The sequence below is a fragment of the Heptranchias perlo genome, chromosome 39, assembly GCF_035084215.1.
Source record: "Heptranchias perlo isolate sHepPer1 chromosome 39, sHepPer1.hap1, whole genome shotgun sequence".
NCBI lineage: Eukaryota > Metazoa > Chordata > Chondrichthyes > Hexanchiformes > Hexanchidae > Heptranchias > Heptranchias perlo.
The window spans coordinates 5,903,961-5,925,614 of record NC_090363.1 but is presented as its reverse complement, the minus strand read 5'-3'; the positions used below and the strand labels follow the sequence as shown (position 1 = coordinate 5,925,614).

The following is a 21,654-nucleotide window of genomic DNA, read 5'->3' as shown; positions in this document are numbered from 1 at the left end:
TGTCAAAATGCAATAATCATTTCCAAAATGTTACAACAGCATATCTTGGAATCTATAGAGAACAAAGTGTATTAAAGCCAGAGTAATGTTATTTATTACATTTTGCCTTTGCATTTCGAACTTTTGACATTTGAAATCAGGTTCGAAATTAATTTAACTTGAGGCAGCAATAGTTAAAATGATTATTTAATATTGTGGAAGGTATACTGGCATCATACTTTGACACTCATTGGTCAATATACTTATTAGGTGACACGAATAAGGAAGAACCCCGCAGTCGCTATTAGTGAGTCTTAAACATAACGGGGAGATTTCATCTGGGGTGAGGAATTGCTCTGGTTGTTATGATCTTTTAAAATTCATTTTGCGTGTCCCAAAACATTAGAGAGCAAATCTTCCAATATTGCGTTATCTATGGAAATTGTAAACTTACAACGCTTTGAGCATTAGGCTACAAATTTAAAGGCCAGTAAATCTTCCAGCCAGGCTTAGCACATAGCGGCCAAAGCAAATCATTCTCTATCAGCACATATGTGTTCGCATCCACAGTTTTATGTAACTGTATCTGTCCGTCAGTGGAAGTGTAAGCGGTCATTAACACACATTGTTGCAGTTTAGAGTTACTTTTTGAGAAATGTCATGACACATTTTATAGTTAACACTCACGAACTTGTATAATAGATAGATAGATATATGATGATAGATAGATGATCGAAAAATATATAGATAGATAATGAAAGATGGATAGGTATATGATGATAGATAGATGATAGAAAGACAGATATTCTCTTTAAAATCGGCAACCTTATCGGAACACAGCAACATAGGCACAAAAGTAGGCCATTCAGCCCCTCGAGCTTGTTTCACCATTCAATTAGATCGCGGCTGGTCTGTATCGTCACTCCATCTACCAGTCTTGGTGTCGTAACCTTTAATATCCTTGCCTAACAAAAATCTATGAATCTCAGTTTTAAAATTTTGACCTAGCCTCAAGAGCTTTTTGGGGAGAGAGATCCTAATTTCTATTTCCCCTTGTGTGAAGAAGTGCTTTCTGACATCACTCCAGAACGGCATGGCTCTAATTTTAAGGTTATGCCCCCTTGTTCTGGACTCCCCCACCAGAGGAAATAGTTTCTCCCCATTTACCCTATCAATTCGTTTGATTATATTAAACACCTTAATTCCATCACCCCTTAATCTTCTATATTCTTGGGAATGCAAGCCTAGTCTATGCAATCTGTCCTCATAATTTAACCCCGGTATCATTCTGGTGAAACTGCGTCGCTCCAAGGTCAATCCATCCTTCCTGAGGTATTTTCCCCATAACTGAATGCAATACTCCAGATGGGCTCTAACCAGAGCTTTGTACAGCTGTAACATAACTTCCACCCTTTTTTATTCCAGTCCCCTTGAGATAAAGGCCAAAATTCCATTCGCCTTCTTAATTATGTTTTGTACCTGTCCATTAGCTTTTAGTGATTTCTGCACTCCAACCGATAAATCTCTCTGCTCACCCACAGTTTCCAGCTTATCACCATGTAGAAAATACCCTGATCTATCTTTCTTAGGTCCAAAGTGGATGACCTCACACTTTTTCATACTGAACACCATCGCCACAGTTTTGTCCTCTCACTTAATCTATCAATGTCCCTTTGCAACTTTCTGCTCCCATCTACACCATTTACTGTGCCACGTAACTTAGTATTGTCAGCAAACTTAGATATATGGCTTTCTATTACTTCATCCAAGTCATTTATAAATATGGTGAAAAGCTGAAGCCCCAGTACAGATCGCTAGGGGACACCTCCTGCCAATTTGATTATATACCCATTGTCCCTTATCTCTGTCTCCCACCTCATAAACAACTCCCTATCCAAGTCAATAGGTTGCCTCCAATTCCATGCACTCTCACTTTGGTTAACAGTCTCTTATGTGGAACCTTATCGAATGCTTTCTGGATGTCCATACAAATAACATCCACAGAGACTCCCTTTTCTAACACGTTTGTTACCTGTTCAAAAAATTCAACTAGATTCGTTAGACATGACGCACCCTTTACAAATCCATGCTGGCTCTCTCTGATCAGCTTATATTTATACAAATACTCAGTCACTCTGTCCGTTATAGCAGATTCTAGTAACTTCTCCACAACTGTAGTTAGCCTAATAGGCCTATAGTTTCCTAATTTATCTCTCCTACCCTTCTTAAATAATGGAGTGACATTGGCAATTTTCTAATCCAAGGAGACAATTCCTGAATCAAGAGAGTTTTGGACGATCATGACTAATGCATCAACAATTTCCTCACTTACATCTTCTAATACTCTGGGGTGGAAACTATCGGGTCCTGGGGATTTGTCTATCTTTAATCCCCTTAGTTTCTCCATCACCATTTTAAAAAACTCATACTGAATCTAGTTAGTTCCTCCCCTTGATTTATTTTTAGTTTGCTTGTATCTCTGGTACCTTATCCTTATGTTGTACTGTGAAGACTGATATCAAGTATCTGTTTAGTAAGTCTGCCATTTCCTGATTTTCAATTACAATATCATCTGAATCTGTCATAAAGGGGTCAACATTACTCTTAGCCACCCTCATTCTCTTAATATATTTGTAAAAGCCTTTAATGTTGTACTTAATATCCCTTGCAAGTTTTTTCCCGTATTCTCGTTTTGCAGCTCTTACCACTTTATTTTTATCCCCTTGCTGTCCTTTGTATCTCTCCCATTCCGTGGGTTCTCCACTGTCCTTTGTCTTCGTATAAGACCGTCGTATTATTACATAGATGTACTTGCAACATTGTAAACGTTGCTTTTCTAAGTATATCATTTGGGAATTTAATTATTCAAGGTTATGGTGTATTATTATTTCGCTACAGTTGTCTCACAGAATGAAACTGGCAATCACTCTGACGTGGATTCGGCATACGTGGTAACATATAGGAACATAGGAACAGGAGTAGGCCGTTCAGCCCCTCGAGCCCGCTCCGCCATTTGATAAGATCATGGCTGATCTGTGATCTAACTCCATACACCCGCCTTTGCCCCATATCCCTTAATACCTTTGGTTGCCAAAAAGCTATCTATCTCACATTTAAATTTAGCAATTGAGCTAGTATCAATTGCCATTTGCGGAAGAGAGTTCCAAACTTCTACCACCCTTTGTGTGTAGAAGTGTTTTCTAATCGCACTCCTGAAAGGTCTGGCTCTAATTTTTAGACTGTGCCCCCTACTCCTAGAATCCCCAACCAGCGGAAATAGTTTCTCTCTATCCACCGTATCTGTTCCCCTTAACATCTTATAAACTTCGATCAAATCACCCGCTTTACATTCTAAACTCTAGAGAATACAACCCCAATTTGTGTAATCTCGCCTCATAACTTAACCCTTGAAATCCGGGTATCATTCTAGTAAACCTACGCTGCACTCCCCCCAAGGCCAATATGTCCTTCCGAAGGTGCGGTGCCCAGAACTGCTCACAGTACTCCAGGTCCGGTCTAACCAGGGTTTTGTATAGCTGCACCATAACTTCTGCCCCCTTGTATTCTAGTCCTCTAGATATAAAGGCCAGCATTCCATTAGCCTTATTGATTATTTTCTGCACCTGTTCATGACACTTCAATGATCTATGTACCTGAACCCTTAAGTCCCTTTGGACATCCACTGTTTTTAACTTTTTACCATTTAGAAAGTACCCTGTTCTATCCTTTTTTGGTCCAAAGTGGATGACCTCACATTTGCCTACATTGAATTCCATTTGCCACAATTTTGCCCATTCACCTAATCTATCAATATCCCTTTGTAATTTTATGTTTTCTTCTACACTGTTTACAATGCCACCAATCTTTGTGTCATCGGCAAACTTAGATATGAGACTTTCTATGCCTTTATCTAAGTCGTTAATGAATATTGTGAATAATTGAGGCCCCAAGACAGATCCCTGCAGGACTCCACTAGTCACATCCTGCCAATGTGAGTACCTACCATTATATTTCCAGAATATCCTGAATAAATTAAAATAAACCTTTTTAACAACAAAGTTTGAGGTAAGATGGATTTCTCCCTATTATAGAAGTGCTTGAATCTGCACGATGTGGACTCTTATACTGAGCAGCACAGGTACGATCTCGCACAACTCTGCAATCAATCAACTATATAATAAAAAGCGCAAGTTGCCTCTCCACACGATGCATGTCTCAATTAATATTCTGAGGGGAACGGTCTATGTGCTAAAGTGATTTGTTTTAAATGCGGACATCTTGAAAGCTGAGTGGACGCTGAGAGTAATTTGCTTAATAATGCAAAAATATTCATAAAATGTAACTAAGGGACGTAGCTTAACATTCCCTGCCATCCACTAACAGCATGGTCCAGATGTAGTCGGGTTGGTAGACACCGATTTGTAGGCAAAACTAATTATTGTCAATGTGTTTTACCACGGGCGACTTCAGTTTAACAACAAACTATCTAATTCTATCCAATTTCCCTGTTTATATGTTTCTTGCTGCCTCGTTAAACCTTGTTCAGTGATATTGATACAACGAGGATAACCGCACTGCATCAGCAATAAAAGGCATGGGCGGAAATCACGAATGATTGAAGAGGCTAATTCTCTGTATTAACATTGTTCCAGAACTAATCAAATTCTCACTTTTCATGTTCCAACAGGAAATAATCGAATTGCTACCCCATCGAGGTGTTACTGACTTGTCAAGAACATTGCAGAATGAATGCATAGTTTCGCAGCATTAAGATCAAGACCGAATCAGCTAACAAATAGATAATATTTTGGTAGAAAGAATGAGGAGAGGCAATATACACTAAATGGTACAATTTTAAAGGGCGTGCAGGAACAGAAAGAGCTTTACTACATTTCCGAGTTTCGTCTTATCTGAAAACTTTGAAATTATGCCCTGTTTACCCAAGTCCAGGTCATTAATATATATGAAAAGAGCAGTGGTCCTAATACCGACCCCTGGGGGGCACCACTGTCTACTTCACTCCAGTCCGAAAAACAACCGTTCACCACTACTCTCTGCTTTTTGTCCCTGAGCCAATTTTGTATCCACGCTGCCGCTGCCCCTTTAATCCAATGGGCTTCAATTTTGCTGACAAGTCTATTATGTGGTACTTTATCAAACACCCTTTGAAAGTCCATATACACAACATCAACCGCACCACCCTCATCAACCCTCTCCGTTTTCTTGATTAAATGAGTGGATGTCATCTTTCCTTGATTGAATATAACATGCACCCAGTGATAATCGAGGCGACAAAGTGTACAAAGCCAGCCGAAAACAAAACGAGGCCTTTTCGAGTTTGAGGGATTGTGAATCGCCTCTGCAGTACCTTAAAACGTCTCTTAATCTTAAGTCAGAACCAAAATGTGAAAGTCAATTTATCAAGACATTTTCTCAATAATAATAATCCGAACAATATTTATTGGCATTTGGAAAATTATGGGCTAATAAATGAAAGTCAGCACGGATTTGTTGCAAGAAAATCGTGTTTGACTAACTTGATTGAGTTCTTCTGAAGTAATGGAGAGGGTTGATGAGGCTAGTGCAGTTGATGTTGTGTATATGGACTTCTAAAAGGCATTTGACAAAGTATCACATAATAGACTTGTTAGTAAAAATAAAGCCCATAGGATTAAAGAGACAATGGCAGCGTGGATACAAAATTGCCTAGGGGACAGAAAGCAGAGAGTAGTGGTGAACGGTTGTTTTGCAGACTGGAGTGAAATATACAGTGGAATTCCACAGGGGTTAGTATTAGGACCACTGCTCTTTATGATATATGTTAATGGCCTTTACTTTGGTATAGAGGGTATAATTTCAAAGTTTGCAGATGTCACGAAACTCGGAAATGTAGTAAACAATATGGAAGATAGTAAGAGACTTCAGGAGGACATAGAAAGACTGGTGAAATGGGCAGACACATGGGAGGTGAAATTTAAGGCAGAGAAGTGTGAAATGATGCATTTTGGTAGGAAGAATGAGGAGAGGCAATGTAAACTAAGTGGTATAATTTTAACGGGTGTGCAGGAACAGAGAGACATGGGGATGCACATACACAAATCTTTGAAGGTGGCAGGGCAAGCTGAGAAGGCTCTAAACAAAGCACATAGGATGCTGGGCACTATTAATGGAGGCGTAGAGTACAAAAGCAAGGAAGTTATGCTAAATCTTTATAAAACACTGATCAGGCCTCAGCTGAAGTGTTGTGTTCAATTCTGCATTACACTTTAGGAAGGATGTCTTCAGATGCTTTAAAGAGGGCGCAGGAGAGATTTATTAGAATGGTGCCAGGGATGAGGGATTTCAGTTCTGTTGAGAGGCTGGAGGAGCTGTAGTGTATGCCTTACTTCCTGTGATTCTTGGAACTGGACGAATAGTCAAGCAAAGAAAGTCACCCTCACTCACTGTGGTTTTGTTAATCAAAAGTAATTATTTAATGATGTTATCATTCATATGAACATTGATGAAGCAAAATCAAACCATACATATGATTTTCCTCTATAAATTCCTGTTATACACTTTATAATTCACAACGTTATTGTGTAATGATGTAACAATTCATGCACACATCAGGCAAATCATGTAATGTGTATAACCTTAAACCAAGTATTTTGATCATCCGCCTGAAGTTTGGTTAATTCTTCAGTCCACGAGGTCCACATGGTCTGTTCTACATCAAAGGGTCCCCAGTCACATGGTCAAAGCCTAAACTGTCAATCATTGAGGTATGGTAATTGATATACCAACAGGGAGCAATTGGACAAAAAGAATGACACTCCCCTAACCTATCGCCTATTGGTAAAAACAATATAAAAGGAAGACTTTGCGAGAAGAACAGCCTCTTCACCACACTGCAGTCGAACATCACGCAAGAAGAGGAGAATCTTCTTAGAATGGAGAAGTTAAAGAGGAGATTTGATAGAGGTGTTCAAAATCATGACCGGTTTGACAGGTAATAAGGAGAAACTGTTTCCAGTGGCAGAAGGGTCGGTAACCAGAGGACACCGATTTAAGGTGATTGGCAAAAGAGCCAGAGGTGACGTTTTTTTTTACACAGGATTTTGTAATGATTTGGACTGCACTGCCTGAAAGGGTGGTGAAAGCAGATTGAAGAGTAACTTTCAAAAGGGAATTGGATACATACTTGAGGGGAAAGAATTTACAGGGCTATGGGGAAAGAGCAGGAGAATGGGACTAATTGGATAACTCTTTCAAAGAGCAGGCACAGGCACTATGGGCCGAATGGCCTCCTCCTGTGCTGTACCTACTATGATACAATGAATTTGACTCAATACTAATCTACTTTTCATATGACTGGGCAACTGGCATGGCTCCGAACAAACACCAACATAGCGGGGATGCAAACGATCCTATTCAATCAAAAATTGAACAACCAGAGAGATTTCGTTAAGCAAAAAGTACTTCCGAATGCCATTGGTGAAGCACCATGATTATGCTTAATCCAAGGTTGGTATTTAGTTCATGCCATTTTTACTATCACGCAGACACCTTTTTAAAGCTTGAACCTCACCAGAAACAAGCAAACGTGTTTCCTTTGTTAATTGGGTGACTTTGGCGCAGAAAACCTAAATAGAGCTTTGCTTCAACATTTCTCACGCATGCGGTTGAAGTTTTGTACTTCCGAATGTTGGAGGCAGTTCGGCCTCCTTTCACCAGGTTATATTTTAGGCATTTGTTGTTTTGCTCCTTCTATTTGGGTGCAGCGTGGGTGATACTTGATCGAGTTGTTTTTCATTATTGACTCACTTTAAAAAAAACCTCTCCCCAACGCACTTACAACTACACTTTCAAACTCCCACGTGTCTGGTCTTCGGCCCTCTGTTCTCCAGGCTACTTCTACAGCTGTCAATCTGTTGAATCACTTCCTAACCCCGCTGTTGCTGCCCTAATCCTTAGTAAAACCCTTAATCTCTCGCACCCCGGCCGTTCTCCCAGGCACGGCCCCTAACTTCACTCCCTTAAGTCCAAGGGCGGAGACTTGAATGCACATGGCGCACAATCTGTTCACATAACTGGGGCAGAAACCGCATTGGAGAGATTCAAACATGGAGCTGCGGGAAAGATACGTACGGATTTTGAAGGCGACAACGCGTTCTTTGGAGAGAAAAAAGGAGGCTGGAGATGGGGCGGTAATCTAAAAGTCAGAGCCGGCAGACTTGAAAGGGAGGGGGCAGTACTTGATGGGAGGGAACCGTTTACAATATCATTTAGCATGGGGGGCTGGGACGGGAAGGTGGGTGGTTAGCAGTTTAGTGGAAATAGGTTCATGAGAGCAGGATGTGGGTCTCATGGACGAAATGTATGACAACAACTGGTACAATGACCTTCGTTGCCATGGCGATAATCTGTCCAATCGCCTTCTTATTCATCTTGAGGCCCCTTTGCCCTTCGTGTAGATTAAGCCACTGTCTGCAGTGAGCTCCTCAAAAGCGTTTAAGAAGTAACATTTTTAGAATGTAATCACACATAGCAAGCAAAGTAATTCTTCTTTCTGTTCATTTTATTTTTCAGCGGAAGGTTTACATTATAAACAGAGTCTAGGTTAGACGGAATTGGAGACACTTGCAGCACGCTAGGCGGCTAAAAAGCCTCTTTCCGCGCTCCTGCTGCTCTCCCGGGCCGTATACAGCGAAATTGCGCACCTGCAGAATGTGATTTTCCGTCGATTAAAATCAGATAGCCCACGATTTTGCGGATATTCGACGTGCCTCAGGAGCATACAATTTATGTGATTATATATTGATAAGGACATCATTTGGACTGTAACCTTCCCTTTACTCTATGAACGCCAAAATAAGCACCAAAGACAAATGCCTTTTAACTTTTTGTCGGCTTTGGAGTTTTTCTTCACATTGGGCATTCTGAAGTCGGGTTTTTCCCCTTCTGACCGGACGATAAATGGAGCTCTGGGTATCCAAAATAGAGAGACCGCAAATAGTTCCATTCACGCTCACCTTATTGTATTAAGATTGTTCATCTACGGGCTGCATCACACTCTCTCCATATCTTTACCATGTGCACATGGAAGATGCTAATCATCCAGCGAATTGCCTTTATGCACCTGATTCTCTTTGTACTATGCACTGGTGAGTTAACTTATTCACCTCTATTATAAAATGCAGATACTCCAGTGAATAACGGCATAACTTTTAAAATGATTTTTTTTTTGCAATTTGTGAAATATTTGCAGTATCTTATGGTAATGTTAAGGCGATCTTGCCACGAAATTGTTTTGGCGCCGATGGTTGCCATTTTCTGCAAAACTTCAAGTTTAACCGTAATAGATTGGATATAAAATTCTAACGTGAAACGATTTGATTAGCTCGCTTCGAAGGAGTGCTGCATTTGTGGACTTTAATGTCAGATGAGTAATTTCATAAAGATATTGGCATCCTGTAGCATTCCACAAATCGTTAGTTAGTATGTCTTGTGTTGATTTATGATTGAACGGTACCACTTCTATGATTTGCAGTTTAAAATGCATTTATCACTAGTCAGTATTAAATTTAAACATTATATATTTATAATTCCGTAATGAGTGCAGTACAGACTGTACTGTTTTGCACGCCCCCCTCCAATTAAACCAAACACCCGTGGGTGGTGCCAGGTTAAGCGGACATTAAATGCGAAAGATATGGGGCAAAAAAAGATGCTATACGCCAAAAGTTTCATTTGTCTGACGGTAAACTATTGTCGTTAATGAAGATATCAATGTAACCGGAATGGCCCGAAGCCGACCTTTGGTCCAGCAAATTGCCAACGCAGAAAGTATCCAAAATAAATGTGCAGTTCGGCTCACCAGGTATGATTCATTCTGTTTGGAAATTGATAAGCATGAACACGGAAACACTATCACCACCTTTCACTCGCACACCTACTTTGGAAATCTGAGCGGAATTTTTCGAGCGCTACTTTCGGGGTCTCGCACTCATTAGGTGGCCTATGGGGAAATCGTGGGAGGACTGCCCCTGATTTTCTGTCCATTGACGATGATCGTAGGAAAATCTTGCGAAGTGCAGCCCCGATTTTCCGATAAGCCACCCGCTCTTTCACGGGCCTTGTGCGGCGTTGGGTAGCCGCATGGAAACTTCTATCCAAAGGCTCCTGCATTTAATGCTTAAATAGACAGCGGCCGGCCGCTTTGGGATTCAACAATAGAATCCTAATAATAAATGTGTTGGGTTTATTTTATAGATTGTGGGTTAGAGTTTGAGCTTTGTACAGCTCAGACTCCAATCTATTGAAGTATGCAGTTGCATCCGTCACTTGTAGCTTCAAATAGCTGTAGGCCGCGAAAAATCATCCCCATTCTGTTACTGTGCGTGTATATTTAGCTCTGTGTTCCTTGAATTCGAGCATGCATCCTCCATAATAACGCAAAGTAGCTTCGGTGCAAAAAGCCGAGTAGATTTTTACGAAACAAAAAGGATGTTACCACAGGTTCACTATATATTTTATTTCATCCAATACGCGCTTGCGACATGCTGCGGGATACCCCTGGGAATATTGGGACGGTCATACGATTCTCACACGGGTTGTCTTTGAGATGAGTGTTAAATCAGCAGTTTGGCAAATACACAGGGGAATCCTCAGACTTAGCCCTGAACGCCCTCTCAACGCATTTGTAAATATTTATATCATTCATCCGGGGAAATGTAATGTTTCAGGTAATTTTTATAAAAATGGAGGCATATTATAAGTCACAACGAAGCATAATAAAAAATGTTTCAATAAAAATACGGGCTCGGAATTTTGCATAATTTACATCAATAGTTCGCCCGTAGATTTTCTATATACTAATTTAAAGTCTCCTCAAAGCAACAACTCTTACTAGTACTTCCTAAAAAAAAAAGACAATCCGTTTTTTAGCAGATACAAGGCTTTGCTTCCAGTCATATTAAAGGACTAGAAACAATTTCAGAAATTAACGATTTCCTACCATGAATTTTCTCTGCCAATTGATTCAAGAGCTATAGCTTCTCTCTTCTAATAAGATAAATTATTGATAGGTTAGTAGAACTCTTTCTTCTGAGTCAGAAAATACTGGAGTCAAACCCAACGCCGGAACCGCAGGTGTGCTAGCGCTCCAGTGCTGTATTGCGGGAGAACTGTCGGAGGTGCCCTCCTTACGGGGGAGACCTAAAAGGGAGGCTGATTTGCCTGTTACAGGGGTTCGGATCCAGGTCAAAGATTCCAGGACGCTATGCAAAAGTGAGCGATGGTTATCCCGGTGTCCTGGGAGCCAGTCCTCCCGCACCCAATGCCACTAAAAGGGGGTGGGGGGCGGATTAACTGACGTTCATATGTTCTTACTGTTTACCGGGACGCGGCTGGTGATGAATCATTGCAGAGCGTCACTGCATTATAAAAAATAATTGATGATCTGAAGTGTTTTGAGATATTTCCACGCGAAACCAACCATACACACGCAAGTACAATGGTTTTTAAGTGAATTGCACATTTGGATTTATTTTGACCTATATTTCTTCTGAGACACCTGTAGAGTCTGTTGACAGATATCGGCTACTGGGATTCACCTATACATTGGCTGAAACCTACGGGGTTAATTTCGCCCGCTCATTGTGTGTGGGGAGCGGAGACCTGAAATTAACCTGAGCGATATTAACATTCTAGTCTGTGATGAACAGTTCGAGAAGATTTCCCGAGGTCGAATTTCTAGCAAAATTGTAAAAGTTATGAACATAAAGACCGGAGGAAATCATTCCCAAAAATTCGTACACGGCCATCTGTAGTTGTGGTGTTAGATGCTGTGGAAGTTCTTTCCTACAGTGACCATATTACTGCTGTACTGGCTGCAATTAATGTGCAATAGATAGTAACCGGTTCGTGATTTCTCTATGCTTTGTTTAGTTTTATTTGGAGGCTTAATTGACCGCGGGAATGAGGCATGTTGCCGGATAGCCTGGAGCACAGCTGTGATATTTAGTGCCATGATGGAACTACATTGAACGGTTCTGTTTCTTTGGGACAGCTGCTCTATTGTCCCCATGAATAGTGGTCTGACTAGCCACGTCCAGTGAATTGCTGTAAGCTTCCACGCATAGTTGAGGGATAATTGCAACATACAATTGTTTGGCAAGACTGTTTTGTTTTGGTAACAAAATGTGACACTTTGACGGATGGGTCCGAAGCTTCTGCTCCAACACATCTCGGGCTCAACAGACAGGGGTGAACTATTTGTGATAATTAAATGTGGGAAATAACGGGCTAGAGATACAAAACTTCCGCCAACGGCTCTGAACATGGCAGACAGGCGAGAGTCAAACTTTAATATATAATAGATGATTCTTGGACTAGTATTTATGTATAACAAATAATTAATAGACTTGCGTTTATATATTTTAGATATATGATTGACTAGTGTTAACATAATATGGAGACTGGAGACTAGCAGAATCCCCATTCTCCACATTATAGATTTCTAATCGGCTAGTCTAAATTATAGAGTCGCATGTGATAGATTTGGTGGAATTTAAAATTAATGATCAGATGAATGGTGCCATATTTCAGTTCTCTCCATTTATAACCTTAACAGAGAGCCAGTCGGTGACATTGAGCTGCGCCCTGGATTCTGAGGGAAAGGGTTCACTGTTCAACATAACAAAGTGGACACGAGGTCTATCGACCGGCGAAAATCGGGACAAAAGTCCATCGTATAAAGACCACTTGCAGAAAGTGGCCCAGGAGGCGTTTGGCAAGGATGAAATTTTTATTAAAATCTTTGGCTTCATGGCGAGAGACTCAGTCACCTATTACTGTCAAGTTGCAGAAAAGAGACAGAGAGTCACCAATGGCACCACACTGGAAGTGAGATGTAAGTAGTAATTGAAAATAATGATTTAGAGAACATTTTTTGTGATTTTACCCATATAAAATAATTTTTCCACAATGTTGATTTAACTCGACTGATTTTATGTTCAATGGGCGTAAAATGCGGCGGGATCCTTTACGACCGTGTACTTCTGTCCACCTGTAATGGGTGCGCCCGCGTGATCCAATAGTCCCAGGCATATGAACGGAGAAAACTGCCCCGTTATTTACTATTCACGGTGTGGTCCCTTCTGCCTTGCAGAGATCAATTGCAGATTGGGTGACTGCTTTGCTGAACATCTTCATTCTTTCTGGAAATATGACTTCGGTGGCTCGATTTCCAGTCCTCGCCAAACCCCCCACCATCTCCACTTTGAGTTCAGCCTCTTTGGCTTTCTGCGCTGTTCCAAGTTACACCAAAGCAAGTTTCAGGAGCAGCTTCATCTTTATGATGGGACTCTGCAAGGCAATGTTCAGAACATTGGTCTCACCTACTTCCCCCCCATTTGCTTTGAAGGAGTTGGTGCTGTTGATGTAGAGTGGGCACGTCAGCATCTGGAAGAAGGGAGGCGAGGGCATGGTTTTGCTGGTAGGGCACAGTTCTGGCAGGAGTACAAGTATTTTGGTTCCACTGAGATGTGAACATTTGCCCTCAGTACAGAAGTTGCTTCCTTTAGTGCGAAGAAGGTGATTTGTTTTAAGTTTCAATTTCAATTCAAAACTCTGACTTCATCTTGTTATTTCAGGCAGCACGATGGAAACAAAGGATGCGGGGACCGACATAACACCGGTTTTGCTGGTCGCCCTGGCGTTGATAGCTGTGTTAATCATATTTCTGACATTTCGACTGATGTGGAGAAATAAAAGTTCGTATTTTCTTAACATTCACATGTACCTGATCAACTATTGCCTTTTTGTGCCCTTTTCTGAAGGCGCTAATGATGTAGGGGTAACGTTCCTCAGCCCTCAAGCCTCTGTCTGATAACGTGCCCAAGTGACTATTTTTCATATGGAAGCCATGACATGAATGTCTGCAGAGCGTTTAACTAATCGAGACAGGCATTAACAGGGAGGCAGTTTATAACAGAGCCCGGGCTAATTATATCCCAAGACATTAGTTAGGCCACACTTGGAATATTGTGTACAGTTCTGGTCACCCTATTATAGAAAGGATATTATTAAACTAGAAAGAGTGCAGAAAAGATTTACTAGGATGCTACCGGGACTTGATGGTTTGACTTACAGGGAGAGGTTGGATAGACTGAGACTTTTTTCCCTGGAGAGTAGGAGGTTAAGGGGTGATCTTATAGAAGTCTATAAAATAATGAGGGGCATAGATAAGGTAGATAGTCAAAATCTTTTCCCAAAGGTAGGGGAGTCTATAACGAGGGGGCATAGATTTAAGTTGAGAGGGGAGAGATACAAAAGGGTCCAGAGGGGCAATGTTTTCACTCAAAGGGTGGTGAGTGTCTGAAACGAGCTGCCAGAGGCAGTAGTAGAGGCGGGTACAATTTTATCTCTTAAAAAGCATTTGGACAGTTACATGGGTAAGATGGGTATAGAGGGATATGGGCCAAGTGCAGGCAATTGGGACTAGCTTAGTGGTATAAACTGGGCGACATGGACATGTTGGGCCGAAGGGCCTGTTTCCATGTTGTAAACTTCTATGATTCTATATCTCTTCCTTGGTGCAGAGGTCAATGTTAGCAAGCTTTCTGCTGCTCTCCTCCATGAGGGGATTGAACATAATTCTGGTAAATTGCATTTACGATTCTGCTAGAAGGAGGTACCAGGGTACATCTTAATGAATTCACTATGCCGCTACACGTAGCGACCAGAGTAATTGCTACCAATGATTTGTAAGGGTTTAACAAGAAACTATTGTTTTGTGTGTTGTTTAAAAGCAGAACGAGAAGGAATTCTGATTGCGCCTTTTGTTCAAACGCGAAATTGTAACGATGTCACTGAAGAGAAGGCTTGGACTGTCCCTGGGCCACAGTGGTACCGAGTTGCAATAACATGGTGAAGACACGATAATTAACGGGGGAAGAACCAGAGTTTAAATATCTATTTTATTTTCCATAATTTCTTTTTTGTTCAGTAGAATTTAACAGGAAGGGAAATAATTTCAATTTTTGTCACAACTTTTATGAGATCCGAGATGCGATTCCTTGCTCATTCTTATTACTATCTAAATAACTGCATTAAAAATCCTGTTATATGATTAATTTTATTTTTTCAGCATTAAATAATTCTGACATTCTCATTACCACAGCTTCCGGTCATGTACAGGCAACAGCACAAGTAAGAACTATCAGATGTTTTACATGTCGAATGATAGACGGTTGTAACAGGATTTCAAGGTTCAAATATTTTAAGGCCCCAGGGGTTCAAAATACACCATTATCCAAAGCGTAAAGTCATCTTTCAACTCCCAGGTTCAATTTGAATATATATATAGGATTGTTCTCCTTAGAGCAGAGAAAGTTAAAGGGGCATTTAATAGAGCTCTTCAAAACCATGAAGGATTTTGATAGCATAAATAAGAAGAAACTGTTTCCAGTGGCAGAATGGTCGGTAACCAGAGGACATTGATTTAAGGTAATTGGCAAAAGAACTGGAAGCAAGATGAGGAGAATTTCTTCATGTAGCGAGTTGTGAGGATCTGGAACGCAATGCTTGAAAAGGTGGTGGGAGCAGATTCAATAATAATGTTCAAAAGGGAATCGGATAAATACCTGAAGGTGAAAAAATTGCCAGGTTATGGGGAAAGGGCAGGGGAATGGAACTAATTGCATTGTTCTTTCAAAGGCATGATGGGCCGAATGGCCTCCTTCTATGCTGTATAATTCTATGATTTAATGATTCTATATATATATATATATATATGAATGTCAGTTGATTGAAACAGATGAAATTCGCAATAGTGCCACTACCAAGACCCTTCTACTACAATATGGTCTGAATTCAAATCAACTCAATCTAATGGGATGCAAATCGAGGGGATCAAATTGATCTTGGGCGATAGCGGAAAACGAGCGATATCGTATTGGTAGCCCGTTTCTCAGTCAATGAAAAATAAAATCGGGCGAGGTATAACACGGGCTGCCGGTTAGCTATCACCCGTTTTGCACTACCGGCCAAGATTAAACCCCCACCAATCGTTCCCGTTTGTAAGGTGTCCAAGGTGAAACAGGTTTACTACATTCCTGCGTATCTGCAATTCTACAGGGCTTTGGTGAGACCACACCTGGAGTACTGTGTACAGTTTTGGTCTCCTTACCTAAGGAAGGATATAGCTGCCCTAGAGGCGGTGCAACGAAGGTTCACTTGATTGATTCCTTGGATGAGAGATTGAGTAGAATGAGCCTATACTCTTTGGAGTTTAGAAAAATGAGAGGTGATCTCATTGAAACATATAAGATTCTAAGAAGGCTTGACAGGTTAGATGCTGAGAGGATGTTTCCCCTGGCTGGAGAGTTTAGAACTAGGGGGCATAGTCTCAGGATAAGGGGTTGGACATTTAGGACTGAGATGAAGAGGAATTTCTTCATGCAGTGGGTCGTGAATCTTTGGAATTCTCTACCCCAGCGGGCTGTGGTTGCTCAGTCGTTGAGTATATTTAGGACTGAGATCCATAGATTTTCGACTCTAAGGGAATCAATGGATATTGAGATTGGGCAGGAAAGTGGAGTTGAGGTCGAAGGTCAGCATTGATCTTATTGAAAGGCGGAGCAGGCTCGAAGGGCCGTATGGCCTAATCCTGTTCCTATTTCTTATGTTCTTATCCCAATCATGTCCTAATACGTGTTTGTCTCGGTCAAAATTTTGGCATTAAATTTCCATAAAAACTGACAATGTCACTATTATCAGCCACAAGGACTGTGGACAATCACATCATGTTGCAATTCTGGTACAGGAATGCTCTTTTGTGCTTCCTGATTAAGGCCCACTTATAGAATCGAGGGAGCTTTACTGTGCATCAAACCCATGCTATAAGCGACCATCAAATGCCCCAATGGTCACATTGGGTGTGAAGTGGAAACTGTTCTTTACCTTCCGTCACTTGATAAACACAGAACAGATCTCTTTTTATCGCCATTGCACTCCCGATTAATTATAAATGGGGTTGAATTTTATTGAATCCTCTTGTCTCATTGCAAACATTTTGATTGATGGTACATGTGTGGTATTGGGATATTGGTAACTGATGTTTTTTTTTATTAGGACCATGTAAAAGGGCAGGGAGCGTGGTGCAGGGACCCACCGATACTGAAGTAGCAGAGAAGATAAATTAACAATAAGTAATTAGGTGAACCAAAACTGGGTTTGACAATCTCGAGGCAGTAATGGAAGGTTCAGTAATGTAAAGAGTTTCAGTACGCCGAGGTCCGGTAAAGTATAAGTTAAATTAAGAGAAAGTTCCACGAGTCTTGATTTGAACACAGTAAGAATGTATGGAAGCACATAGTTTCCGTGATGACGATTGCTGTTTATTGCTAATTTTAATATTTTAATACTTTTAGGCATTTCCCCAGCATGGCGCTGCTCAGGAGCAGTTACTGCATTACTCCCAGTTGACTATAAAGCAAGAGGGAAAGAAGAGTAGAGTGAAGAGGAATGTAGATCGCTTGGAATACGCTTCAGTAAACTCACTGAGTATGAGCAACCCTCAATAACCTGGGTCTACACACGCCAATTTCCAAGGCCTCAGGAGGCAAGAACAATTTTAAACCGTGTCAAGCACCTCGAAAAGGCGGTGCAGGTGGAACTAATCTTAGGCGTTAGGGTAAAACGGGTGATAGAGCATGGGCAGCCCGTTTTGCGCTCCGCCCGATCTCTTCTCCAATGGAGAAGAAAATCGGACAGAGCCTAATGCTGGCTGCAGATGAGCTATCGCCTGTTTTGCGCTACTGTGTAAGACCAATTTCACTCCTCCCCATCCATTTCTTGTACTCCACCGGTAACATTGCGTCATTTTAGTTATCTGAAATTGTATCCTGGAGAATATCGCATAATTCCCGCTGATTACATTTTTGAAAGTATGTATGGCTTAATAGCCTCATGACATTAGAATGTTCTTCCCATTATACAGCAAGTTTTTATGTTTAAAGGTGCTTGACAAACAGTACAGATTTTATGGTGAATATGAGGCATGTTTTCCCAACCGCGTTGGTGCCGTACGAACGGTTAATGGACTTAAGTCTGTTTTAATCTGTGAAAAACACAGGGAGAGGGGGCAATTTTAACCTAACCTGCCCGTCTGGAAACTGATGGGATTGGATGCAACGCTGGTTGTACATCCCGCCTGATTTTACTGTCCATTGAAGGCAATGTAGAGTAATATTGGGCAGGATGTCAAACCAGTGTTCTTCCCCATCATCTGGTTTCCCGCCCGGCCAGATAGGTTAAAATTACCCGCTAGTATCAGCATGTTAAGCATTGTTAAGGAACAGCATTGTTCAGAAAACGCACCCTTGCTGTGAGTATATTAAATGGGCCGGATTTTGCTGTGAAAGTAACGGTGAGACTAACAGTGCTCACCATTATTTATGTGCAAATTGGACAGCAACTGCGCAGTCAAACGTGTGAATCCAGAAGTTGCTGTCCCAGATGCGTTGCCCCTCGGTAAGCCGTGTGAAAACGGTATCACGCTGTCTGGCTCCCCATTCAAATGTATTGAACAGCATGAAGTTCCTATTATGACGTGGTAGATATTTATTAAACTCACCACAGAAAGTTAGGGCATGTCCATTCCAGTCTAATTACCCTTTAAACAGCGTGGTAAGTCTTAGTGATTGGCAGACAAACTCTCTGGTACTGAAAATTAAGTTTGACAAGGGCCGAGTCTCATTCCTTCAGCTTTTAATGAGTGTTGGTATTTTTTTAAATGTTTCTTTCTGTCTCTTTTATCGCTCTCTTTCTTTCCCTCTATTTTGTTAACTGTACCTGATTTGACGTTGAATTTTCTATTCTAACTTACACTTCCTGGTTCAGACTTTGGCTGCTCATTAACGATTCTTCATTCTGATTGTTTGAGGAGATACACAGTTGCTTGCCAAGGTCCCAGATGCCATGTAGAGAACCTGTTTGGATCTGACTTACAGGAACTCGCCGTGCAAAACCCCATAGAAAGTCAAGTGCAAGGCTAACGTACAGGCCTCCTGGAACACGCGTCACATTGCCTGGTATTTCACCATTGTCAAGCTGAGGCCCACCAGCACTGGTTCTGATTGGGTCATATTCCACACGTGCTTCCGTCACATGCTTGTGTGTATTCGCGCCGAGCGCACAAAAGAGACGTTTCGACACAGGCAGAGGAGATACATCTTTTGCAGCTAGTAGCAAATGTCGTGCTAACTCATCACATGGTCAACCAGCATTAATCAAGCAGTGATTTTACTAGTACAGTAGAACGTTTTAAGACAGAATTTTTGTAACTAAATAGTTACTTTTGATAAACCCTATTATTGACAAATGAATGCGCAGGGCCAAACTTTTACCGAAATAAACAAATACATTTTATATAGTCGTGTCGTCTCATTATGTTTCCCTCGCATTTAGACCAATGTTCCCTACAAATTCAACTTTTCTCTACTTGCTGTCGTGGACAACTGGTTAACCAGTGGGTGTGAGAGGTAGACGTCCCAAGCGCTTTATTATGGTTTTGCATAGCTCAAGCGGGGATTTTGAAGGGATTACCTGGAAGGTCCGAGGGGTAGCTACCCAATTCTTGATTCGTAATGGTGCCCGAGCGTTCTGATGGCAACTTTACCTTGGATATAGTCCTTTGAAATTGCGGCAAGTATGGGTGAAATCCGTTTTCTTCTGTTTATTTGAAAACAGCGAAGTGTCAATGCGGGTTAAGCTCGCGGGTTTTTGCAATTGCAAACAATTTCACGAGATGGCTCAGGATACTGGGGATGCATTAATATTAACGGACGTGAAATCCGATCTGATAGTGCACAATTTCTTTGGGAGTGTAGAATCGGAACGCCCTCCCCCTTTCCCCACACTCTTAGTGACACCCACTGAAAATTGTGGGTGTGTCCATGGGAGGGAGTGCACGCCCAAGGTAGGCGCTAATGCGTCCTCGGCGAATAGCCTACCCACTCTTACAATTCACGGTGCAGTGATACTGTCACTTTTATGTTCCCTTAACGTAAATGGTGACATTATGGTCAGCAGTGTAAGCTGTGGCTCAGTTGGTGGCAGTTTTGCCTCTGTGTCAGAAGGTTGTGGGTTCAAGTCCCAATCCAGACTCTTGAGCACAAAATCAAGGCTGGCACTTCAGTGCAGTACTGAGGGAGTGCGGCATTGTTGGAGGTGCCATTTTTCGGATGAGACGTTAAACCGAGGCCCCATCTGCCCCCTCAGATGAGCAGGCGAATTATCCCTGGTGTCCTGGCCAATATTTACCCCTCAACCAACATCCCTAAAACAGATTTTCCAGTCATTGCCAAGTTGCTGTTTTGTGCAAGTCTTTCTTTTAGCAGTGGGTCCCAATGACTCCGAGGATAACAGTGTCAGACCACCGGGGGAGATCATCTCACACCGTTTGAGCGCGATACCACACTCCGTTGCGATGTTACAGTGCATTAAAAATGCACTTCAGCTGGTATTTCTTGTAATGTTTTGAGTGGAAGCCTTTGGTCTCAAAAGCTTGGTCAAAGAGGTAGGTTTTAAGGAGCGCCTTAATGGAGGAGAGAGAGGTTGAGAGGCAGAGAGATTTAGGGAGAGAATTCCAGAGTTTAGGATATAGGCAGCTGAAGGCACGGCCGCCAATGATGGAGCGTAAAATCGTGCTGTTCAAGAGGCCAGAACTGGAGGAGCGCAGAGATCTCGGAGGGTTGTGAGGCTGGAGGAGGTTACAGAGATTTGGAGGGGTGAGGCCATGGAGGGGTTTGAAGACAAGGATAAGAATTTTAAAATCGAGGCGTTGTGTCAGTGAGCACAGGGATCATGGTCCAACTGGACTTGGTGCGAGTTGGGATAAGGGCAGCAGAGTTTTGGATGTGCTCAAGTTTATGGAGGGTGGAAGATCAGAGGGTGGCCAGGAGAGCATTGGAATAGTGAAGTCTAGAGGTAACAACGATGTTTATGAAGTAAGGGACATCGACTGCTTTTAACAATGAATTAAATATACTGTAGTGGCTTGTTAAATATCTAAAATATTTAGACATCTGTATTTCATCTCCGGTTGAATAAAACGTGCAGTAATAGAATTACATCACGCGACATTAATGTTTCATTCTACGTTAAGAATCTATTGCAATTGCCAATTCACTGCAATTTTCGATAGTGCGAGGCTACGGGGCGGGGGATGAGTAAAATAAATAGCTGCAATACGGCGAGCTGCCAACACGTAGCGCTGCTTTCTACAAAACACATCAGTTCTGTGGTATAAAATTACTGTTGGTAATATTAGCGTGACCCAACATTTAATCTATATTCTTCTGTAGCCCATTTAATGCAAGTATTAACCCTTTTGTTTTGAATGGGTTCAAGCCTCCGCTAAAATATCGGACAGGGCAATGTTAGACAAGCTTGTTAAACGTTCATCTGCTGATATAGCCAAAAGTGGATCTTAGGTTGTGGTGACAAAGAGCAAAGCCTCGGTTTTCCTGGAGAAACATGCAGTACTTGTACCAAAATTCCATTTGACATCCTGTTATTTGCAGTTCCACTCGCAACTTGTGAAGCTATGAGGTGAAAGTTGAGTTAAAGCCCATAAAATGTTAACCTGATCAGGAACAAAGCAAATCTGGTTCATTTTATAGCACG

At 41.5% G+C, this 21,654-nt stretch overlaps 1 protein-coding gene across 2 annotated transcripts; it reads left to right on the top strand.

Moving 5' to 3' along the window:
* Window positions 1–8,556: 8,556 nt before the first annotated feature.
* On the top strand, window positions 8,557–19,382 carry LOC137305160 (uncharacterized). 2 transcript variants are annotated; one of them, XM_067973965.1, is made up of 5 exons: window positions 8,557–9,125; window positions 12,596–12,874; window positions 13,617–13,736; window positions 15,146–15,174; window positions 17,397–19,382. In XM_067973965.1, the coding sequence occupies exons 1-5, from the start codon at window positions 9,053–9,055 to the stop codon at window positions 17,547–17,549; spliced, it is 654 nt and encodes a 217-aa protein (XP_067830066.1). In that variant the 5' UTR covers window positions 8,557–9,052; the 3' UTR covers window positions 17,550–19,382. The 2 variants fall into 2 exon arrangements, with proteins under 2 accessions (XP_067830066.1, XP_067830067.1); XM_067973966.1 differs by lacking the exon at window positions 15,146–15,174.
* The last annotated feature ends 2,272 nt before the right edge of the window (window positions 19,383–21,654 follow it).